This window comes from Brassica napus, chromosome A3, assembly GCF_020379485.1.
Source record: "Brassica napus cultivar Da-Ae chromosome A3, Da-Ae, whole genome shotgun sequence".
Classification (NCBI taxonomy): Eukaryota; Viridiplantae; Streptophyta; class Magnoliopsida; order Brassicales; family Brassicaceae; genus Brassica; species Brassica napus.
Window position 1 is genome coordinate 23,217,018 of NC_063436.1, and position 21,499 is coordinate 23,238,516.

Consider the following 21,499-nt stretch of genomic DNA (forward strand, 5'->3'; position numbering starts at 1 on the left):
GTAGAGATAGACCAGTATATTTCCATAAAATGTTACAAATGTTACTAGAATGATGTTTGCTTATTTTACATATTAGGTACATATATTGTAGTTATATGATATCTAGATTTATAAAATAGTTTCAAAACATACAACATTAAAAATAATATTATAAATAAATTTACATACACGTAAGATAAATTTCCAATAACAAAAACTGAATTTTACGAAATCAGAATTTTGATGTTACTGATGAATGCACTTTAAAGAAAAGTAAACTTTATAAAATTAAATATTACTGTGGATAGCGAAGTTCTTTCTATCATAAAATTTTAGAAGACCAAAAATAGATCAGTTTTACACAATGTAGCAAAGTAGTGTCTTTCTTCAATATGTCTGAAATTTGTTCACAAATACACTTTTGAAACGCTTAGAGCATCATTATCCCTAAGAGACACTTAGGGGCTCTTAAGCTCTTTTTAATATTTTTAAGTATTAAAAGTGAATTAAGAGACAACATTAAGAAACCCAAATATTTTTATGCTCCATTGCAAGGTTCTTAATTAAGGGTTTTTAAAAAAAAAATATTATGGAAAGAAGATGCCATGAGATGAAAATTGTTTATAAAACATGAATCTTTACCACATACAATGTCAATAATGTTCAAACTTCTGCTACAAAGTACCAATAAGAAGACCTACATGAATTCAGGTTAAAAATCTTCAGTGTCCATCAATCACTGAACCCCTAAGACTCAAAACGCTGAGAGAGATGCATATGGTCACAAGAACTTACTTTCCATTAAGTTCCAGTGAAAGACCAGCAAGAACAACGTACGTACCAAATGCCATAAAGGGAATGTACAAGTCTGGCGCATTGATATCATAGATGGGAGGCTTGTATAAGAGCCTACCCCTAACTGGTTCAGAGATTCTAGCCCAGTGTCCCTGATCGTTTGAAGCAAAACACGAACTAGTTTTACTTAATGGCTGGTCTGAGAAAGTCTCAAACAGAAAGAGACAAGAAAAGACAAGTTCACCCGGTGAAGGAAAGGAAACAAAACAACCTTGAGTTTCTTCTTAGTCTTGCATTGCTCTGCAAATACTCAGAGCTTGATCCTAGAATCCTCTCCCCATACGTATATCTCTCTGCCTATCAAAACAAAATCAACACATCTTTAATCTCATATGAACCAGAAGTATACCAAACAGTTTGCATATCAATATTCTTACAAAGACATATTTGCTTCTTAGATTCAACAAAACTCTCTTCTAAAGTCAACCATTCCCCATGAGATGACTCATAACCCTTTCTTTCTGAACAGATATCAAGAACTAGAGAAACCCACAACATAAACTACTATCTCGCATCACTATAGATCAAAAGTTCAAAACTTTTCTAAGATGAGAGTTGAATCAATTAAATCAAGGAAGAAGGGAGAGGAACCATTCGACAACGCTGGAAACATGAACAGCCCAAGTGGGTAGAGACAATGCGTTAATTGATTTAACTACCACACCAAACAACAAAATAGCAAGGTCGGCTCCACAATTCACCTTGAGGTTTGATAAGAAACGATCATTACAAAACTCAAAGATGATCTAACAAAAAATATTTATTGCTTTGTAATAAGAGAACAAACCAGTCCGTGCTCAGCCTAACGTGTGCCCCTGAGAAGAGGATATCAAGAGCTTCAGAGATTGATCGGGACGGAGGAGGCGTTGGGGAGGAAGGTCGGGACGAAGGAGGCGGTGAAGCGACTGAGATGGCGGCGATTCCGGTGGTGGAAGTTTCGAAATCAAACCGAATTGTCCTTTCGGGAGAGAAAGAGAGATGAGAGAGAGACAGAGACATCGCGTTAAACAGTTATCTCTTTTTGGAGTCCATATTTTAAATGGTTCGAACTTCTATGCTGCCTGAAGTGCTTGAGTGGACTTTATCACCTGAGTAAGAGTAATCTGCAATCATTTTATTTAGTTTTTTTCTTAGAGAAATCATTTATCTTTAGATAAACTCAAAATTTCATCAAATTTTGATTTAGAATTCTTTTTGTTTCAAGAAAACTAAAATGCCCCCAAACAAGGTTTATATATTAGGAAAGAAAAACAAAGAAGCAGCAACGATTGTCTGAACCATTTAAAGAAACGATCAAGCAGTTATACATTTATTCTGAATAAAAGTTTTATTTTATGGAAACATGAAGCACGCGAGTAGGCTAACACCAAACCAACCACTCTCCATTTCCACGCCTGTTTGCCCTAAAAGCTCGAATATGTCTGTAAATTTAAACGACTTTTTCAGTTCTCCGTTAAACATAAGTGACATGAACATAATATGAAAATAACACCTTATTTTTTTCATACTGATAACATATTCTTACCAGATTCTCTTGTCCAGTTAAAAAGGTAGGTCCCCTTGGGGGAAGTTGCTTGTGAGGCGTCCTCTGGAAGAAAAAAAGACAAATGAAATTAGAATGCGTACGTAGTAGTACGAATTAATTACAATTGGTACATGCATAAATAAGTAGATATAAAAGGTTACCACTAGTTTGGGTCTTAAGCTTTCTATTGCCTCTAAAGTTCTCTCATCTGCACTTGCTTGTTGCTGTGGAATAATATTTAACATAAGAAATATGAACTACTTTTAGACTGAAATATCAAAGATCTAAAGTTGGCTAGATTGCATCAACTGATGTACCTTGTGCAGAACCCAGTCTGCAGAATCAAAAAAGGCACGTTTGGGCTGCATGCATTGGTTTAAAATCATTAGTATATTAACAAATCAAATCATACGAATATATGAAAATGCGGGTTACTTAAAGATATTTCACCTGCGAAATGAGAGGCTTTTTCTTTGGCACAAGACCTCCATATTTGTTTGCACCACAGGTAGACTAAGGGCAAAACAAAAATGAATTTAATCAGTTACGTATTAAAATATATATCTTCTTCTCTTGTTACATTTTAAATAATGAGACTCAGAAAGATAGTGATCATAATTGCTGACAAATCCTACACCAAAAGATCAATTTCTATATTGAGGTTTTGGTATATAACGATATGTTAAAAAGAGTTTAAGGTCGTAAACTGATTGTCAAGCATCCAAAGAAGTTCACTCTAACGATCGCAATTAGACACAAAATCATTTTGAAGAAAAAACAAACAATGTATATATCGTTAAAACCTAAACAGATAATTCAAGAAAGAAAGTGTTGAGTTTCACAAAGGGTTTCCCATGAAGATGAGTCTATCGTTTACGGCCGTCCATATGCAAATATCTAACCCAAATATGTTCCAGTTTCTGAATCATTTGATAATGAGTTGCGAAGTAGTGTATAGTTTAAAGACTTTCTGCATATCAAATACTGAACTTTGACTACATAAAATAATGTTTTGAATGATAGACGTAAGATGAAAACAGACGTGTATGGTCGTTAGATAGCGCGAGGATTGGGGTTTGTCAACTAAACAAACATATTTTTGACTGGATGACTACTAATGCGACCTTAACTAAATTCAATAGTCGTCAAACCTTTTCTTAAAAATTACAAAAAACTTTTTATAAATCCTTTTAGTTGCTACCCAGATTAATTATGTTTTTTTTGTGTGCACACCCAGATTAATTATGATAATACCTTGAGAATTGTTAAGATGATTCAAATTAACACTAATATTCTAATACCTAGATGATAAATCCTTAAACATTTCAACACGGTACCTTATCAAACAAATTATGAGACTAGATCAAAATCAATTAAAAAACATTGTCAATTGATTGGATTTTAATTTTTTTCTTTTTTGATTGGATTTTAATTACCTCTCGTTCCTGAGAACATACGATGTCGTCCGCTCTGTTGTTTTCCGTCGCCGTCGCCATCTCCCTCGAACCTTTTGCCTTCTTCAGATTTCTTCTTCGTCCTGACCAAATCAAGTTAGGGAAAACAATCAATAAACCTAGAAACTGCATCATGGAATTAATCTCTTGTGTACCCAAAACCCTAATATGCGTAAAAAAAAAGATAACTAGTGTTAGAGAGAGAGACCTTAAGAGAGGGAAAGAAGAGGAGGAAGATGGTGACTGGTGAGATAAGATATGTGTTTATAGGTTATATATATATATATATGCTCACACGCACATAAGATACCAATACATCACACGTAATTTTGCTAATTTATTGGGTGTAAAAATTAAAAACTCAATCTAATAAGATTTGACATTGTTTATTGTAAGGCCAGGTGGACTTAAACCAGATTTTCTTAATCTCAAAACTTGTATCCACGTCCATACAAACGAGAGGTGGATAAAATGATATCTAGAAGATAAAAATCATTATCTATCTTTAAACATTAATATTAAAATTTAGCATAATATAATGTTGTAATTTTTTTTTTTAAGATTCAAGAGTAAATTTCAGGCCCAAACTAACAATTGGCCGAAAGCAAAAGCCCATATGTAGTGTCTAGAGACAATTGTGAGGTACTTCATTTTAGCAGGTTCGAACTCGAAAAAGAAGCTTGTCCTTACCATTAGACCACGATGTTTCGGACATGATGTCATGAAACTTCTTTTTATGATTTAGAAACAAGAATCACACACTTAGACCAAAATCATGTCTCAACTCTATGAACTAAAGTTTCACCCATCGCCTACACCTTCTTGGTTCGTAACCACGACAATTTTCGTCTTCTCTGACTCTTCTGTCACTTCTCATAAAAGCTCTTATTTACTACAACAATTTTGAGTCATACAACTGTTGTGCTTCCCTACGGTTTTCACCTTATATAAACTCCTACTCTTCTTTTCCCTTTGCAAATTCATCAAAAACATATAAGCGCATCAGGCAATGGCTACCAAAGATAGAGGTCCACCGGGAAGCCCCGTACGCAAATCTTCATATAGCCGGCGTCCTTACGACAACGGCAAATACGGCGGAGTTGGAGGAGCTTAGGGCGGAGCTGAAGCGAGAAGGAGCTGAAACACATCCGCCTAACCGTGTATTTTTATGCAATGGTAATGTATCCGAAAATGTGAGTCTTAATGAACAGGTCTTTCTAATTATCATCTATGCTCTCTTTTGTACTGGAAACAACACCTGTAACCAGTGTTCAAAAATACGGCTTATGCGGCCGCCGATACGGTCACTATACGCTATGCGGCTATGTAACGTACGAAATTCATCGTATACGGCATTATATGCGGTTTGTTAAAAAACGGGCGTACATACGGTTTACGCGGACGTTTATACGGTGGTGGCGTCTAGGCGTTAGACATTGTTTTGTTTGAAAAGATAAAGTTACGTAATTAAATGAAGTTGAATTAAAAAAAGTAAAAACTGAAAAACATAAAACTACGTAGTTTAGCTAAAGTTTTAAGTTGTTAACCCTAATTAGCAATTCACGTTCAATTCATTGTCTTCTAAAGTCTATACCACAGAGCCCTGCTAGGCTGCCACCTTCACTTTGCCTCTTTATCGCTTTCTTATCTACCAAAGGTTTTTGTTTTGATTTATGTTCTCTTCTTTTTTGTTTCTCTGCACATGTTTTTATTTTATTTTGAAGTTTGCAATAGTTCTAAAGTACGATCAGTTTTTCTTACTAGTTACTAAAGATATGTTTTTGACTTTTTTTCCAAAAACTGCAGAAAATCATTCAAGAGATTTTGCCATTTTGGTATGGCTGGATCATTTGCAAATTCAAATATGAACCAAACAAGAACATTGATATATTGCTGGCTGATGATGCTACTCATGCTCAAGAATGGCTTGTTGAAGGTGATGATGCAGAGCATGAATCAGCTATGGGTGTAGGAGCTGGTGATACAGAAGGAGCGGCAGATGATGATGATATGGCTGATATTAGAGAACTGCGTGATGAAGATTTTATTTCTGATGCTGAAGAGGAAGATTTTGCTGGTACTAATTTGGAATCAGATGAAGACCAAGTTCCAAACATGTACGGTGAAGAAGAATATGATAATTAAACTTTCAGTTGTTTTTTTTTCATTTTAGTTGTTCTTTTGATTTGAGGACGAGGATGTTTTCTACTTTATTTAGAACTATTAGCATCTTTTTAGATGTTGGTTATTTGATTTTTAAGAATTTAGTATTGAAAGCCTTTTCTTCTTTTAGTACTAATATTATTTTATTTCATATCAATCATTAATAATATATATCATTAATCATTAATATATATATATATATATATCCAGTCCGTTTAGGCCCCGTTTAGGCGTCCGCGTATACGGCTAGGCGCTAGGCGCTACGTCACCGCACAGAGAGCGCATAGCGTATTTTAGAACACTGCCTGTAACCAATGACTAGTGAGTTTCTTTAGAGGATTTTGGATGGGTTTTGTTAGATAAATTGAAAGATATACTTTGATAATGATATTTCAAAATTAATTATGTTAAGATAGGCAATGCGTGCATAATCTTGGTAATTTATATTTCTTCTTCTATTTTTCTATAACGAAGTGACTGGTGAGTGTCTATAGGAGGATTTCAGCATTTTAAGGCTTCAGTGAAAGTGTCAGTGATTCACATTCAATCGTAAGTTTTTTCTACGATATCATCAGCTATTTCCATACATGTTTGTTTCTATCTATCTGTCCCTATTTCAACATGTCGCAAGTGGATGATCAATCTCAAAGATAACAGAGTTGTCACTGGCACAACGACATTACGAGAACCGACAAGTTTTGTATAGCTAAAAGGTTTATCAACTTATATAAAGCTTCAAAATGATGTACTAAAAGATGTTGTGATTGAAACCATTATCAATGTTCACTAGATCATATAATCAACAGCTACCCCATAACAGTGGTCGTCATTGACATTTGATCTTCATACACCAAATTTGACATAGATAAAAGCCTTTGTAGAATATATGAAGAAGATAAACGAAGAACAAAAAGATGGTGAATGAGAGAGAGAAACAAAACGTGGAGGAGGACGGAAAATATGCTTGATATTTTATAGATTTAGGAGATAAACTTTTGGCAGTTTTTGGAAGATTCCATATTTTCGGAATCTAAAACATAGAATAAATAAAAACAGTATTTTAGGTTAGATAAAACACTGAATAATAGATGGAATGATTATTATTTACTACGAATAACATGAAGGAAAAGTTAGAACGTCTTAAAACACATAACCAAAAAAAGATAGATCATAGAGTTAAAGTTATAAAACGTATTCGACGAGTTATTAAATATAGACAAGCATATTCTCATAAAAGTGGAACCTATAAGAAACTGTTGATAATGTATTCTACCAATATAGATCATAGTAAAAACATAGAACATTTAAACTAGTTAGATAAGCAGAATGAGTATTTTGTGTCAACGTATGACATAAAATATTTTTTTTTAGAATATAGATTTTGAAAATATGAAACATCAGATTTACTCTTAATACTGTTTCTAATCATTTTTCGTATTTTTGAAATTTTAAATATTTATAAAATATTTTTTCTGCTGAAAAGGCAAGACATGTCTAAGTTGACAAAAAAAAAAGTATGAAAAAGTTTACTGGGATAATTAAGTTTTCAATCTCTTAAACAGTTGGGCGTATGTGATGAAGTCAGTCCAGTCAAAAGAGGTGTGCCTGTCTGACCATCTTTTTGAGCTTACTCTGGAAAATAGGCTAACGGAGTGGCTTTGGGAGAAAGTGATTGAAAACCGCAAACACAAAGGAGTATGACTCTTAAAGGCCTTGGATTGATCCACCTCTGTACTGTCCTTGGATACGATACACTTGGTCGATCCTTCTCTTCTCTTTGACAAATATAGCGTTGGATTCCCTTGATAAGCATGGTTGGACCGCTCTTCATTGGGCACCATACTATGAAAGGTAAAAATAACTTACATTTTTTTGTAATAAGGTTGGCTCTTCTGTCTGCCAGACCGAGGCCTAACTTGGTGAATGGTAACAAACCCTCATAAAACAGCTAAGAGAAATCAGTGGTTCGAGTACATGCCATGTTCCGGTCCAATAAGGCTCAGCAAGATTACAGAAGGATGAAACTGGCTCATGAAGAGAAGATCAGGTGAGATTGATTACTTTTGCTTCTTTCTTTTTTTTTATTAACTCAATGCAAATATCTAATCCAAAGATATGCTAGTAAAGATTAAAACACAATATTACATAGAAAGTATTGGTGATTAATGTATGTATAAATATTTTAACATGTGACACGGCTGAAGTATGATGGGATGAAAGAGCTTGATCAAATAGCCACAGTGAGCTGAATGGACTAATAAAGAGAAGTGGTGTGGGGACTGTAAATCATGAGTTTATACGTTAAATCCAGAGTATGCGCAGCGAGATGTCGCTAAAGCGCAGTTGTCTTCCTAACACAAAACTTTTGTTACAGGCTGACTTGAGTTCTTGTTCATACAGCAGCTATTAACACTTTGTGCCGTTGTTAAATCTCACAATCTATAGCACAATGATCAAAAAAGGAACATGTTGGGTTGCAGAAATAAAGATTCCCCCGTACCTGAATGCGAGTTCCTAAAGCGATGGCGTTGGAAGCTTCATGGATAAGATCAGCTGCATGCTATCCAAAGATATGAACTCCTAAGATTTCACCATTGTCAGGTCTGTATATCATCTGTTGCACATAAGAGAGCGTGTTTAGATCTCTTCTGAGTCACTCGAGGACTAATAAACAACTTTCTTTATCTATTTAGATCTTTCTCTTAACCTTAGCGAGTCCTTCTCCTTCGTTTTAGGCTAGGGCCTTTGTGTTCGCCTTGAAACTTGTCTTCGCAATACTTACTTTAAATCCCTAGCCAACACAAGTAGATGCACAAAGTTTAATTGGAGGTCTGAACAAACATAGTAAGACTGGCGTGGAATATTGATACTCAATTTACCAGAAATTCCTTGGGCACTAGCCGCATGAGACCATTAGCATCACCGACGCAGTACAAGTGTGGAACCTATCAAACCAAAAGTGACTCGGGTGTAAGAACTGATGGTAAGTCATAAGGTGTGTGCATATGAAAAATAACACTAACTAGCTTTCCATTTTCGTCGATCACACGCATTCGCTCATCAACTGGTATAAAACCTATCTGCGTCGCTACATTGATCTGTGTGGAAAAACAGCGCGGTCAAGGTTATTTATTATCATCTTACGTTTTCAAGACCAAGACCGTTGGTGAATGGAGCTCTTCCTGTGGCGATAAGAGCGGCGTCCACCTTGATAAAAAGGAACATAAATGTCACATCAGCATATTCTTAAAAGCTCTTTAATGCGACATTTTGTTTACCTCCAGAGTATCCTTGGGTTCCTTGGTTTTGGCATCAAAGGTGGACAAAATGACGATCAAAGGCACTTGGTGTTGACATTTTGACAGGTTTTGGCTCTGCTCTGTAATATTGAGAGAAACAAAAAGTAAACTGAATGTAACAAACAAACACCACTCTGTGATACACTAACTCAAAACAAACACGATACGTCGCTTCCAAGAGCCGTGTAAACATTCACTGAACTGAAGACCGATATAACCGCTTCCTATTATCGCAATCCGGTCAGGAACAGACCCCAGTTTCAATGCATGGGTCACTTGTGATGACAGTCTTTCCTACAGAACAAAAAAATATAAGGAATTTTTAAGGTGCTTGCTATACTAACAAATACCATCAACTTCTATTCCTTTGGGGACAAACGGTACAGATCCAGTGGCAATGATTATATCTTTAGCGGTAATAATATTGTCCTTTCCATATTTAACCTTTTGTGGCCCCTGAACAAAGTACACAAAGAGTCTTAGGGTGGTCGCCAATAAAGAGCATGTTGAGTTATATCACACCCAAATACTAACCAGACTAGAGCCAAAACCTATCAATATGTCGACACCAAGTGCCTTCATTGAGTTCGTAAGATTATTCCTAATTTTGGTAGCCAGGTTACTCGCGTGGTCAGCCACACCTTGCGGTCATAACCGGCAGCTGAAACCTGTATTTCTAGGCCCAATGGGCTTTTTATCTATCAATTCAATTGAAGTTCGTTGATAGCATTAGCTTTAGGAAAAAGAGAGACACGTTAACAAGATGAAAAGTGAACAGATTCATAGGTCAGACCCCGACACGTGTGGGGGAAGCAGAGCACGTGTCAAAGGAGTGGGAAAGCTCTCTCCTTACTTGTTGTGGAAAGAGAGAGAGGTGTTAACAAAGTAAGAAATAAGAGAGACAAAGGCAAAAGAAAGATGAGTGAAGAGAGAAGCAAAAGAACAATGGAGACGAGTGGTGGAAAAAAGATAACGGTTGAGATCAAAAGATTTGAGAATGAGAAGGCAAGCTTGTTCGATCTTGGTCATCCTCTTCTCAACAGCATCGCCGACTCCTTCGTCAAAGCCGCAGGGGTAAGTTTTAATATTTCACCTATGTGTAGATTATATAAGATGTGGTATATTTGACGTACTGTATTAAGATATATAGTTTAAATGGGATTCATTATGAAGGTTGGAGCTTTACAAGCTGTGTCGAGGGAAGCTTATTTCACGGTGGCTGATGGTAAAAAACGCCGGTCACTTTCTTAATATTCAAACATATGTAAGTCAACCAACTTTAGTTTGATTCATATATTCAGGGGCAGGATCTGACTCCAGCGAGAATAATGGAAGCAAGCAACATAGGTTCCCTAATCTTAGAGGTCTGTTAATTATGATGTCATGCAGTTATACAATTACAATACGTGACGTATTTGATTTATGATATTGAGATGTATAAGTCTGATTTTGTATTATGATTCACGTTATGTCGTTAAATAGTATTTGTTGTTGCATTTTCAGGGGAAAGCAGCAAATCTCTGGAAGCATTGGTGAGTTTTAATTACAAATGGTCGCTAGTATTATGTCTGCATGTGTATGCATATTATGATCATGTCTTGTCTGCATGTGCAAGAGACTAAGTTTGGTATAAAAAAAAATTTGGTCATGAGCTTTTTGTACGAGACTTATTAACTAATAATTGGTCTTTAGGTGAAGAATACAGGAAAAGAATCTCTCCAATGGGGTGAGTATATTCATGTATTTATGTAAATTCAACTGTTGTAAATTAACATTTATTTGATTTAAGGGTCGAAATGTTAATTGATATGGTATGGCAGGCCTAGCAGCTGGATTATATTCGGGTATAACTTATGGTATGAAGGAGGCTCGCGGAGGCGCTCATGATTGGGTGAGTCTTATCAACATTGTATTGTTAATCAGTGTGATTCTTTAAATAATTTGTAACCATACACATATATATATTGCAGAGGAACAGCGTGGTGGCTGGAGCATTGACAGGAGCGGCTATGGCTGTGACTACCTCGGAGAGGACAAGCCATGACCAAGTGGTTCAGTCTGCTCTTACCGGAGCAGCCATTTCCGCTGCTGCTAACCTCCTCTCCAGCATTTTCTAGATGTTTCTCATCAGAAGGCTTTATATGTGGTTATGTGTTAGCTTAGCATAAAATAATAAGTCTTGTCTTTTTAAAAGAAAAAGTCTCTTATGGGTCTGTTACGGCTAGGCTTTATCTGAAACTCTAAAGCAACAAAACACATTTCCTTCGTTCAATTGTTCCTTGGCTCTAACTGCTTTAGAAAAACTAGTCGACGTCTTTTGGTTCAAAAAGAACATAAACCTTATCTATCTTATTTGGATAAAATGTGGGACCTGTGGCAGTGGATCCAGACAAGAAAAAAATGTTAATTGGTTGAGACCCGTGAGGTTGCGTCAGATATTTTTCTTGGAAGTAATTATTTACTCGCTTATCTACAGTAACGAATAACAAAATGAAGGCTTCTAAGAAGATGAACATTCATTTCTCGTGAGTGATCATTAATTAGAGAAATATAGGAAAAAAACCTAAATGAACAAGCTTTTCCAAACGTACGACATTTTTTTTTCTAAATGGTGGATGGGGTTTAAAAGACCCAAACCTGAAAACGATTTTAAACACGCACTAGTTTAAAAAGGTCACGCAAATTTGGTCTGAAAGGGGTCCTTGAACTTTTTATAAAGGCACACGTCGTGGGGGTGTCTCGGGGTTAGTCAGGTTGGTAGGTAGCTTAAAAGAAAGAAAATTATTAGATAAACTGGTTCCGTAGCAAAAATCGTAAGAGAAGCAAATGTTGTGCGTTTGTAGAGAGAAGTCACTCCTAAAACGGCGAAGAGTAGTAACTGTTAGCACCATCAGAGATTTAAGATTTGTGCACCCGGGAAAAGCCATATTCAATTAGTCTTCTTTATCCGGAGATGCTAGGTCTGCTGGTAAAAAAAAGTTGTGACAACTGAAGTGGAGATGGCATGCATATTCAAGTTTTAGCAGCAATGGGAAGAAGATTTACATCTGTTCTTATCCCTACTAATCCACAAAGATTATGGACTTCCATCATATATGAAAAAGGACAAAGAGACTGCGAGTGTAGTCTATCATTATGAGACATTCTTTCCGTTCCACCATTCAATTTAAAGAGTGAGTCAAGGTTGATGGGATCCCAATTGTACGAAAAGAAAAGCAGAACCAGTAAAGCATGTAGCACAGACGTGTGAACACCTATAGATGATTAGATGCTAAAAAGGAACTGTACGAATCAGACATCTAAATTACTTTCAGACGAGAAAAAAAAAAGAAGAAGTAAAAAACATACCGACAGCGACATAATTAAGCAAGTAGAATTTAGGTGGATTTCTTGTTTAATATTTGTAGTATTAAAAGTAGTAATTAAGTTAAGTCAACATTAATGATGATATAAATATCGAAATATTTTTAAAAATATATATAATGGAGAGTGGAGATCACATGGAGGAAGATAATATTTTTTTTTTTTTGTCACTGGGAGGAAGATAATATAAAAGATGAAATTCCATTAACCTTTCCTTGCTCAAAAAGGATTCCTCAACCTCCCTCCACATACTCCTCTCTCTTTTGACGTCTCACCTTCTTCCACCTCAACTCGCCACATGTAACGTCCATTGCTTTTTAATCATCTCCTAATCTCTACTAATCTCCTCTCCCTAATCTCCTTTCTTGTTTCGTTCATTTCCAGGAGTTGACATGGAGTCGATTTCTACGACGAGGAGCTCCGGTTATGATCAATCCCGACGTAAGCGTAAGAAAAAACCACCTTCGCCACCACCACCACCACCACCGTCGTCGGTGCAGAAATGGAGATCGGAGAAGCAACAGCAGATCTACTCTACTAATATCATTCAGTCTCTCAGGGAACTCCGGATTAGCGATCCTTCTGCAAAGCCGGCTCCTCCTCGTGGCGGAGGTAGAGCAGTGCGCGACGCAGCTTATCGGTCCTTGGCGGTTACGGCGAGAGGTAGGACGCTGTGGAGCAGAGCTATACTATCTAAAGCTGTGAAAGTGAAACTTAAGTTCAGGAAACAGAACCGGTCGAGAAATTCGAATCAGACGATGGTATCGGTAACCGGGAATAACCGGTTAAGGAAGAAGAGAGCTACGGTTTTGAGGCTGAAGGCGAAGGGTTTGCCAGCTGTACAGAGGAGAGTGAAGTTGCTGAGCCGGTTAATTCCGGGTTGTCGGAAACAGCCGTTACCGGTGGTTTTAGAAGAAACCACTGATTATATTGTTGCGATGGAGATGCAGATTCGTGCTTTGAATGCTATTATCTCCGCCGTTGGCTCCAGCTCGGCGCCGCGGCCACCAACGCCGGAGACAGGTCATGATGGCGAAGAGACACACATGCTCGGTTAGCTTGGCCCCAGCTGTCTTTTTGTATCTTTCCTGTTTTTAATACTTTTTTTATCTGATCATGTTATCTTTTTTTTTCTTAAATATTTTTTCAAGCTTTAATTTGTTATGTAAGAAGTGTTGTGAGATGTTATTGTTGAAACTGAAAGTCTTTCTATTTTTGATTATGTACTTTACAAGTTTGTGTTATAGTTGTTATGACATAGTTTATGTATCTTCCAAGCTGCTTCAACGAACCAACCGACACATGATTACATGAAGTGAAGGTTGGGACTTTAATAGTTGTTCTTTGAAGGCTTTGGTGGTTCTAACAGTTCAAATTCCCTTTTTCTGCCATAAGATCTTTTGATAACGTTGCTACTCTGTAAAATACGATCTGGTTGCGAGCATTCAAGAGATATATTGATAAGTTCATGCAACTTGTAACACAATTAACCGTGTAACGCAATCAGGACGTGGTCACGACCAGAAATAATCATATTTATTTGGACTACAGTCTCCAAAGAATCCATAGTATGGTTAGTTATGTAAGATGAATCTGAACTAATCATGATGTTTGATGTGGCCAATCCTTGATTCTTTGCAGGTCACTTGAACAGATGGTGTGAGAAATGCAAGAGGGTTTGATACTTTGTTACTGCTTGCAAAACAAATATGTCAACTAACTTTTAATCGCATAGATTCAAAAAGAAACACTGTTACAAAATCTATGACCCTCAAAGCAAGAAAAGAGGTCAACGAGAAGGAGGAGAAGAGAAGAAGATGACAAGGAAGTACACAAGAAAACCAGCAATAAGTATTCCTCCGTACACCAACGTTTGATAAGACTTGACTCCAACCGTGTATTTGTACTCTATCTTACAGCATCTCATGTTCTCCCTTTCTGTTTCCAGTACATGTTCTACGTACCTGCAACCAGTGTTTTTTTTGGGTTTATATTACATTTTATTTGCTCATAAGAAGAAAAGAAGAATGTATTTATACAAGAAGAGACCTACTGTTGTGTAAACATGGTGGTTTGGAGAATCTCTGAGCTGTTGAGATGAGCATCGTATAGTTTGTGATCGTATAGCAAAGACGATAGATCCACTAGTTGCTCCTCAACCGTCTGTTGTCATAAAACATTAACAAACAGAAACAAAGAGTGCAACAAAACCATCCATCTGATGTTTTTCTATTCACTTACGTCTAGATATTTCTCTAATCTTTCGACTAGCTCGTGTGGGAAAGGCTCAGGCAACGTGGTTGTCTTTTTGTAGAATTTCTCCACCCATAGCTCCGTTCTTGTTTTGTTCTTTTTGTCTTTCACTGGCTCTCCAAGTGGAGTCTTGAGGTATTCAGATGCAAAGTTCTGTACTGCCTGTTTCACATGAAAACAACAACAACAACCACAACTGATGAGTTTTCTGTGCAGGAAACTACAAATCTCTTCTTTTGCTTTTACAAGTTGACGTTACAGTTGGATTACCTCTGATGTTTCACGTATTTTGTGCAGAGCAGAATCAACCCGAGCATAAATAGTATTCCTCTGCGGATTAAAGATACCATATGTCACGAGATTCATCACGAGTTCAATGGTATTTTACTTTCACAAATCAGAATGACTGAACTCACCAGTGCAACATCTTGAAGCATTTGACTCATCTGAGAGATGTTTGAGAAGGGTCCAAATGGGTGACAACCGGCTGCCCAAAGCCAATTCGTGACAGGTCTTTCATGCGCATGAGAGGTCTTTTCATATGGTGCACTTACACCGCCTAAAGCAGATGCTATACCTGCAAGTATATGTCGCTGTACTTGTGATGGAACAGCGTGCTGTCTCTCTGTTTCAGAAACATAACTGCAGAAACAAGAAATCAGAAGTCAGAACCGATTTAGATGACCAGAGTAGCACGCTTCTCATTGCTTTTGTACTTTTTTGTTTTTGCGTTTTGCTCACCTCAAAGGTATTTTCTCGTTTAGATGCTGAAGCACAATGACTACATCACTACTCGCCCACACGAGACTCTCATCTTCCATCATGAGCTTTGGGTCCACATCAGCTAATGAGAGTATAAACCTATATACAGAGTACATATTTAGATCATTGCTGTTTTGGTTCAGAGTGGAATACAAATAATTAAATCACTGGATCTTGCTTGGCCAGTGTAATGAATAGACCGATCAGCTGGTGTATGTAAATTAACTCACACTGGAATAACTCTTGTTCCGTAAGTCCGGTAGAGATCGCCTTTTTTCTTAACAGCCTTCTTTTTCTTTCCCTTTTGAAGTTTCGAGCTATAAGATGACCAGAGAGGCTTGTGCTTTATTATGGAATCACTCGAACCTTCAGATTCATCTTCCCAGCTCTGAGTACAAACATACAGAATCTTTGTCATGAACGAAACAAAACTTGCGAAACAATTTTTGCATCTTAAGTCATGAGTTTTACCTGGCGGAGGAAGTATTTATTAGAGAGCCCAGGGTCAGACACATCGAGTAAACCAGCAGCTAGAACATCAGTAGACCTTTCCATTTCCTGCAATGGTTAATACGAATCACGAGACAGCTGGTTGGAATAGTAAAAGCAGGTTAAGAACCATTTTTTTCTCTGGTAGCCCAACATTGACGGGCTTAATCTATATTGGAAACTATTGCAACTCACTTCTTTGAGGATAGCACCATCTAGGTATGTTTTGGTATGCACATGGAATCTTCCGTCTTTCTTAGTTTCCTGAAGAGAATGCCCACGCATGGCTTTTGAGACAGCAATGGCTAATTTCTCATGGCGATGTAACGGATGAGCCCCTCCAACGATCACTACTTCTTGCCCCTCATGAATCATTTTCTTTACCTGCGAAGACTCGGGATCAGTTAGCATGTGAAAATCTACAGAGTCAAATCCTTGTGCGTAGGAGAAATACGGGTGTTAACTTTCTTATAGCAGTAAAACTTGCCTAACATGTCTATTAACTAATCATAATGACTCATAGGGATGGAAATCACCATTCAGAAGGCAAAATAAGTATAAGAACCACCATTATTTCACTCATTCATTTAACCCAAGAAGTCTTACCTCAGATTCTATCTCTTCAATATTTATGCTGTAGTTTTGTCCTCTTTCCATGATATTATATCGATTGTGGTTTTGGAGCACAATGATAGGCACCAGCACTCTAGTTGCTAGATCAACCGTCTCAAACCTGGTCGCATTCAGAATGAATCATCTAAGCATAATTTTCATTGCTAGAAGTAAGAACGTCTTACGTATCAATTTACCTGACATCAGGGGCTATGACGTGCTCAATTGTCGTAGCTACTAACGAAGCTAACTGCCCAGAAAAGATATCGTGTGTAGACTGATGACCAACAGGCCTAACGTCTCCAGGAAGCACAATGTTTCGTATCCTTGGCAATGTTCTGGGACTAACACTTCCCTCTTCAGTTTCAATCTTCCCATATGTACAAGGACCCGCAGACAAATCTATGACAACATATCTAACAAGAAGAGAAATAAAGCATAGAACAATTAGGCCAACAATATCTTAAATAAAATTTAGAGCAAGTAAGGTGATTACTACAATAGTCTAATTACCAAAGTGAAATGAAGTAATAATAAGTTGATATCTTGTTGGTAATCATCTACAAGGTTTTCCATTTCTTTCTGGCTATCAATAATCAACACAAGGGACAAAAATATCACACATGTTTTCTTATGCATAATTTGATGATACCTAGATAGATGTAATGCTTTCAGAATAGGGTAGTAAAATTTTGCTGTATCACATCTATGGCACAATTATATCACTCATAGGAACAACAAACAGATGCCAAGAAAGAACCCACTAAATACCTTTATCCATATCTTACCGCAACAAGGAGATAAAAACAAAGATGAGATTACCTGCCTGATCCAAGCCAAACTTGGGATGCTCCTCCACCATTGTATCTGTATCTATAAATATAATCTGCTTCTTGTTTCTCCTTGTCTGCATCATTAAGCTCTGGTAGCTTTGCAAACATCAAGCTGTCTAGATCAATCTCTGTATTTCGAGGATCCATTCTTACCTGAATAATGAGTTAACAAAATAAGGGGATATTAAAGAAGAACCCGGCAGTATATAACTAATTACCGAATAAATGCAAACATGACAAGAACAAAGCATATTTAAGAACAAAGAGAGAGATGAGGGTTATAAACCTAAGAAGACATCAAACACCTTCAGATAATACAAATAGAAACCAAGAACAGGTACAGCATTTGGACACCGTGCATGCCATATGCGAGATTCAAGAAGAAGAAGAGCACTGCAAGCCATACCTTATCAAAATTCACTACAAATATGGCACTTGGTATGGGTTTATCAGCCGTTCCTGCTGATCCAGCTCCCACATCCACATCAAATATATAAGAGTAAAGCCGGTTAAACGCAGACTCAACTTTTGTTGCCTCTACGTCATAGGCTGGTAAGAGTCTTCCAAAGTCAACCTAAATGGAAAAAATAAAATTTCATCTCAGTGACATTGACACCAGTCAGCCTAAATGAAAAAAAATAAAATTTACATCTCAAAGAGATTAACATCTCATCAACATTTCTCTATGTGTACATGTGTACATGTGTGTATGTGTATGTGAAACTGTTATGAGAGGGAGTTAAATAAGAGAAGATAAGATCAGAGAAACCTCTAAAGCAGTCCCAGCAGGCACCATAGCTTCTTTCACTGTCTTCTCCAGAGCTAATAATTCAGGTTGCCCAACCTAAACAAAAAAAGATAAACGATGAATGTTTGAGTAGTAGATCAATGAGAGGACTCGGAGAAACTCTTGGTATAGAAACAAGATTCCAGAACTTGCATAGCTTACTATGATAACAATCCAAAAGGCGAAAAAAAATTATCTAACACATACGATATTTTAATCCTGAAACAGAAAAAAACAAACCATACAAAATCATGAAGACTGTATTAAGAGAAATACTCACAGGAAACACATTGTAAACCAGCCGATGCTCAATATCAAGCGGCTCCCCCGTCTCTTGGCATGAAGGCCTATGAGTCGAGAAACTAACTTTCAAAAACTCCTCCAGTTTGTGAGGATCCACATCATATCTGTATCCTCCATCCCCATTCATACCTACAAGTACTACATTCACTTCCAAAGGAACCTGAAACGGTACCTGCATAATAAGACGCAGCGAAGCACAATTCACTACCACAACATGATCATACGCTTCTAATTGCACTTCCGTGACCTCCACAAAGCCAATTCTAACTAATCCAGACTCACTGATGATGACGATCGATTCACATTAAATTTACCTCGGCACGGGAGTGAAGCATGCGGCGGACATCGGATCGGACGCTCTCTCGTACGTCGAGGAAGGCGCTGTGATGCCAGTGAGCGTGACCTGGCTCGCGGCGGAAAGGTTGCTGAGCCGACTCGGTCCGGGAAACGAGTCCGCTTAGAACAGCGAGGAACGCAACGAGCAGGAGAGAAGAAAACGAAGTCGATGGTGAATCCGATCTCAGCTCCATGACTGTAACAGTCACCTCCGAGATTTGGACTGGAGTCGATACTAGTCGCGGAGGAGAGAATTGGCGAATGAATGCTAATTACTAATCTACCCTCAGCTTTTGTTTAAAATTACAATGGAGGAAAATATCGTTTTAGCTGGCGAAGATATTAAGCAACAAGCAACGTGTCGCTCCGCATGTCGTCGCTTTCTCGAGAACTATCAAACAAGATAACTAATTATATCACGCCACGTGTCTTTTATTAGTCCTTTTAAAGCATACTCGTAACAGTTTTTCATTCTCTTGTCCGAAAGCAAAACAGAATGATGGATCGTGCGGTTTTCTTCCTCCTCATCGCATCCGCTTTATTTGTCACGATCTCCGGCGTAGCTGACGACGGCTTTGGTAACCCGATCAAGCAGGTCGTCCGGGAGGAGAACGATGAACAACTCCTCAACTTAGACCACCAGTTCACTCTGTTCAAATCAAAGTACGAGAAGACTTACAAGAACCAAGTGGAGCACGACCATCGCTTCCGTGTCTTCAAAGCTAACGTACGGAGAGCTAGACGCCACCAGCAGCTCGATCCCTCTGCCGTCCACGGCGTCACGCAGTTCTCAGATGTTACACCGAAGGAGTTCAGCCGCAAGTATCTAGGGCTGAAACGGCGGTTCAGTCTTCCTAACGACACTCAGAAGGCGGCGATCCTTCCGACTAGCGAACTCCCTACGGATTTCGATTGGCGTGAAAAAGGAGCCGTCACTCCCGTTAAAAACCAGGTTTGAGATAAGACCTCAGTTGCCATAAATAGAATCAATAGTTGCTAGAAATAGACAGCTATCATGATCAAATATTGAATGTGTTTTTGTTTCTAATTTGAAAAGGGTTTGTGCGGATCATGCTGGTCGTTTAGCGCCACAGGAGCTCTTGAAGGAGCACATTTTCTAGCGACTAAAGAGCTTGTCAGCCTCAGTGAGCAGCAGCTCATAGATTGCGACCATACGGTTTGTTCTGTCTAATGGTATCCATTGTTTGGTTCTTTAGCTCCTAAAGTTGTCTTGTTCATGCAGTGTGATCCACAAGAAGCCAATTCATGTGACACTGGTTGCAGAGGAGGACTAATGAACAACGCTTTTGAGTACGCTCTCAAAACCGGTGGCCTTATGAAGGAACAAGACTATCCTTACACGGGACGCGACCGTTCCGTCTGCAAGTTCAACAAGACCATGATCGCTGCCAAAGTGTCTAACTTCAGCGTTGTCTCTGCCGATGAAGACCAAATCGCTGCTAATCTAGTCCAGAACGGTCCTCTAGCTAGTAAGTTCTTTTTTTTTAAAAAACGATTTTTTGCGTGTACAAATAGAGATCTAACACGTTGTCTTTGCTTCTCAACAGTTGCTATCAATGCATTGTGGATGCAAACTTACATAGCAGGAGTGTCGTGCCCGTATGTATGTTCCAAGAACCAAGACCATGGAGTGCTCTTGGTTGGGTTTGGTTCAGCGGGTTATGCACCACTTCGTCTTGAGGAGAAGCCTTATTGGATCATTAAGAACTCATGGGGATCCATGTGGGGCGAGAAGGGTTACTACAAAATCTGCAGGGGAACTCCTAACATCTGTGGTGTGGACACAATGGTATCTACCGTTGCTGCTGTTCATACAACACCTCAGTAGGACTATTAGGACACTACTGGCCTATACCTGTCCTTGTATATACATGTATCTGTATAATCACTATCAACTGTTATTATTAGTATCTTTGATGAAAGATGATAAACCTATTATAAGATGGAATAATATAAGTTATATATTACATAATCAAAACTTGGTCAATACAAGGACTTGTTCCAAGAATAACAAATAGCAAACTGCTTTGTTACATCGTTAAGCCTACAAGGTCCGGTTAGTCTTATCTTCCACACACACTTTTGGCACCAGTCGTCGCCGGCGCTCTCTCGGTGGTCTTCATATATGTTGAACGAATACTTTCCATTTGGCAACACAAAACTACAGTAAAACAATGTCCTTCCGAAGAACTGACGATGAAATTTGAACGACCACGATTGACCCGGTTGCAAACTCCGTTTACCAAAGTCATCTTCTTTTGATTTACAGTGATACTTCAACGCTAGTGTGTTACCAAGATCGTTGATGATCTCTACAGTTATTTTTCCGAAAGGATGAAATACAGATCCTGTTGTTGATGGACCGTTTGGAACTGGAACGCTATGTTTGGCGTCAGCATTTGTAGTTATGAACATAGTCAATAAGAAGAGTGACAGGTACCGTTTTGGAATATCCATCTTTTAGC

General features: G+C 37.9%; 7 protein-coding genes and 1 pseudogene across 8 annotated transcripts; 3 read left to right on the forward strand and 5 right to left on the reverse strand.

The window, feature by feature from the left end:
- Positions 1-596: 596 nt before the first annotated feature.
- Positions 597-4,135, reverse strand: LOC106444422. Its single transcript, XM_013885895.3, has 7 exons — positions 4,022-4,135; positions 3,796-3,896; positions 2,810-2,872; positions 2,677-2,721; positions 2,521-2,583; positions 2,360-2,422; positions 597-2,255 (listed from the first exon to the last, which is right to left on the reverse strand). The coding sequence occupies exons 2-7, from the start codon at positions 3,853-3,855 to the stop codon at positions 2,238-2,240; spliced, it is 312 nt and encodes a 103-aa protein (XP_013741349.1). The 5' UTR covers positions 3,856-3,896; positions 4,022-4,135; the 3' UTR covers positions 597-2,237.
- On the reverse strand, positions 643-1,833 carry LOC106442554. The gene is made up of 4 exons (XM_013884224.1): positions 1,622-1,833; positions 1,118-1,131; positions 775-973; positions 643-676 (listed from the first exon to the last, which is right to left on the reverse strand). Exons 1-4 carry the CDS (start codon positions 1,831-1,833, stop codon positions 643-645), a joined length of 459 nt encoding a protein of 152 aa, XP_013739678.1.
- A 3,940-nt stretch (positions 4,136-8,075) lies between the features above and the next one.
- On the reverse strand, positions 8,076-10,059 carry LOC106442553 (annotated as a pseudogene).
- Positions 10,060-10,100: 41 nt separating this feature from the next.
- Positions 10,101-11,547, forward strand: LOC106444664 (outer envelope pore protein 16-2, chloroplastic-like). Its single transcript, XM_013886117.3, has 7 exons — positions 10,101-10,349; positions 10,449-10,500; positions 10,577-10,639; positions 10,779-10,807; positions 10,968-11,001; positions 11,096-11,166; positions 11,246-11,547. The coding sequence occupies exons 1-7, from the start codon at positions 10,194-10,196 to the stop codon at positions 11,390-11,392; spliced, it is 552 nt and encodes a 183-aa protein (XP_013741571.1). The 5' UTR covers positions 10,101-10,193; the 3' UTR covers positions 11,393-11,547.
- A 1,202-nt stretch (positions 11,548-12,749) lies between these two features.
- Positions 12,750-13,852, forward strand: LOC106440304 (transcription factor bHLH147-like). The gene is made up of 2 exons (XM_013881932.3): positions 12,750-12,938; positions 13,023-13,852. The coding sequence occupies exon 2, from the start codon at positions 13,031-13,033 to the stop codon at positions 13,694-13,696; it is 666 nt and encodes a 221-aa protein (XP_013737386.1). The 5' UTR covers positions 12,750-12,938; positions 13,023-13,030; the 3' UTR covers positions 13,697-13,852.
- Positions 13,853-14,298: 446 nt separating this feature from the next.
- On the reverse strand, positions 14,299-19,316 carry BNAA03G42430D. Of its 2 annotated transcripts, none has more exons than XM_048776788.1 (16): positions 18,992-19,316; positions 18,655-18,849; positions 18,357-18,431; positions 17,994-18,161; positions 17,577-17,740; positions 16,952-17,170; positions 16,749-16,875; positions 16,338-16,526; positions 16,125-16,211; positions 15,884-16,041; positions 15,633-15,752; positions 15,308-15,533; positions 15,162-15,221; positions 14,880-15,053; positions 14,692-14,801; positions 14,299-14,602 (listed from the first exon to the last, which is right to left on the reverse strand). In XM_048776788.1, exons 1-16 carry the CDS (start codon positions 19,205-19,207, stop codon positions 14,428-14,430), a joined length of 2,463 nt encoding a protein of 820 aa, XP_048632745.1. In that variant the 5' UTR covers positions 19,208-19,316; the 3' UTR covers positions 14,299-14,427. The 2 variants fall into 2 exon arrangements, with proteins under 2 accessions (XP_048632745.1, XP_048632746.1); XM_048776789.1 differs by having other exon boundaries at positions 14,688-14,801.
- Positions 19,317-19,477: 161 nt separating this feature from the next.
- On the forward strand, positions 19,478-21,026 carry LOC106440299 (probable cysteine protease RD19C). The gene is made up of 4 exons (XM_013881927.3): positions 19,478-19,965; positions 20,071-20,190; positions 20,257-20,503; positions 20,582-21,026. The coding sequence occupies exons 1-4, from the start codon at positions 19,510-19,512 to the stop codon at positions 20,860-20,862; spliced, it is 1,104 nt and encodes a 367-aa protein (XP_013737381.1). The 5' UTR covers positions 19,478-19,509; the 3' UTR covers positions 20,863-21,026.
- Positions 20,973-21,491, reverse strand: LOC106440301 (S-protein homolog 2-like). Its single transcript, XM_013881929.3, has one exon. The coding sequence runs from the start codon at positions 21,489-21,491 to the stop codon at positions 21,018-21,020; it is 474 nt and encodes a 157-aa protein (XP_013737383.1). The 3' UTR covers positions 20,973-21,017.
- Positions 21,492-21,499: the final 8 nt, after the last annotated feature.

What these genes read in the sequence shown, in the direction of transcription:
- LOC106442554 (XM_013884224.1), bottom strand. Translation starts at nt 1,833, where the DNA reads ATGTCTCTGTCTCTCTCTCATCTCTCTTTCTCTCCCGAAAGGACAATT. An exon ending in TCACTGGAACTTAATGGAAA is followed by an intron (nt 677 to 774) that starts GTAAGTTCTTGT and finishes GAATTCATGTAG; the next exon opens with GTCTTCTTATTGGTACTTTG.
- LOC106444422 (XM_013885895.3), bottom strand. Translation starts at nt 3,855, where the DNA reads ATGGCGACGGCGACGGAAAACAACAGAGCGGACGACATCGTATGTTCT. An exon ending in TATGTTCTCAGGAACGAGAG is followed by an intron (nt 2,873 to 3,795) that starts GTAATTAAAATC and finishes TTTTGCCCTTAG; the next exon opens with TCTACCTGTGGTGCAAACAA. An exon ending in CAGACTGGGTTCTGCACAAG is followed by an intron (nt 2,584 to 2,676) that starts GTACATCAGTTG and finishes ATTATTCCACAG; the next exon opens with CAACAAGCAAGTGCAGATGA.
- LOC106444664 (XM_013886117.3), top strand. Translation starts at nt 10,194, where the DNA reads ATGAGTGAAGAGAGAAGCAAAAGAACAATGGAGACGAGTGGTGGAAAA. An exon ending in CCTTCGTCAAAGCCGCAGGG is followed by an intron (nt 10,350 to 10,448) that starts GTAAGTTTTAAT and finishes TTCATTATGAAG; the next exon opens with GTTGGAGCTTTACAAGCTGT. An exon ending in TTATTTCACGGTGGCTGATG is followed by an intron (nt 10,501 to 10,576) that starts GTAAAAAACGCC and finishes TCATATATTCAG; the next exon opens with GGGCAGGATCTGACTCCAGC.
- LOC106440304 (XM_013881932.3), top strand. Translation starts at nt 13,031, where the DNA reads ATGGAGTCGATTTCTACGACGAGGAGCTCCGGTTATGATCAATCCCGA.
- BNAA03G42430D (XM_048776788.1), bottom strand. Translation starts at nt 19,207, where the DNA reads ATGGAGCTGAGATCGGATTCACCATCGACTTCGTTTTCTTCTCTCCTG. An exon ending in TGCTTCACTCCCGTGCCGAG is followed by an intron (nt 18,850 to 18,991) that starts GTAAATTTAATG and finishes CTTATTATGCAG; the next exon opens with GTACCGTTTCAGGTTCCTTT. An exon ending in ATAAATACTTCCTCCGCCAG is followed by an intron (nt 16,042 to 16,124) that starts GTAAAACTCATG and finishes GTTTGTACTCAG; the next exon opens with AGCTGGGAAGATGAATCTGA.
- LOC106440299 (XM_013881927.3), top strand. Translation starts at nt 19,510, where the DNA reads ATGATGGATCGTGCGGTTTTCTTCCTCCTCATCGCATCCGCTTTATTT. An exon ending in TCATAGATTGCGACCATACG is followed by an intron (nt 20,191 to 20,256) that starts GTTTGTTCTGTC and finishes TTGTTCATGCAG; the next exon opens with TGTGATCCACAAGAAGCCAA. An exon ending in CCAGAACGGTCCTCTAGCTA is followed by an intron (nt 20,504 to 20,581) that starts GTAAGTTCTTTT and finishes GCTTCTCAACAG; the next exon opens with TTGCTATCAATGCATTGTGG.
- LOC106440301 (XM_013881929.3), bottom strand. Translation starts at nt 21,491, where the DNA reads ATGGATATTCCAAAACGGTACCTGTCACTCTTCTTATTGACTATGTTC.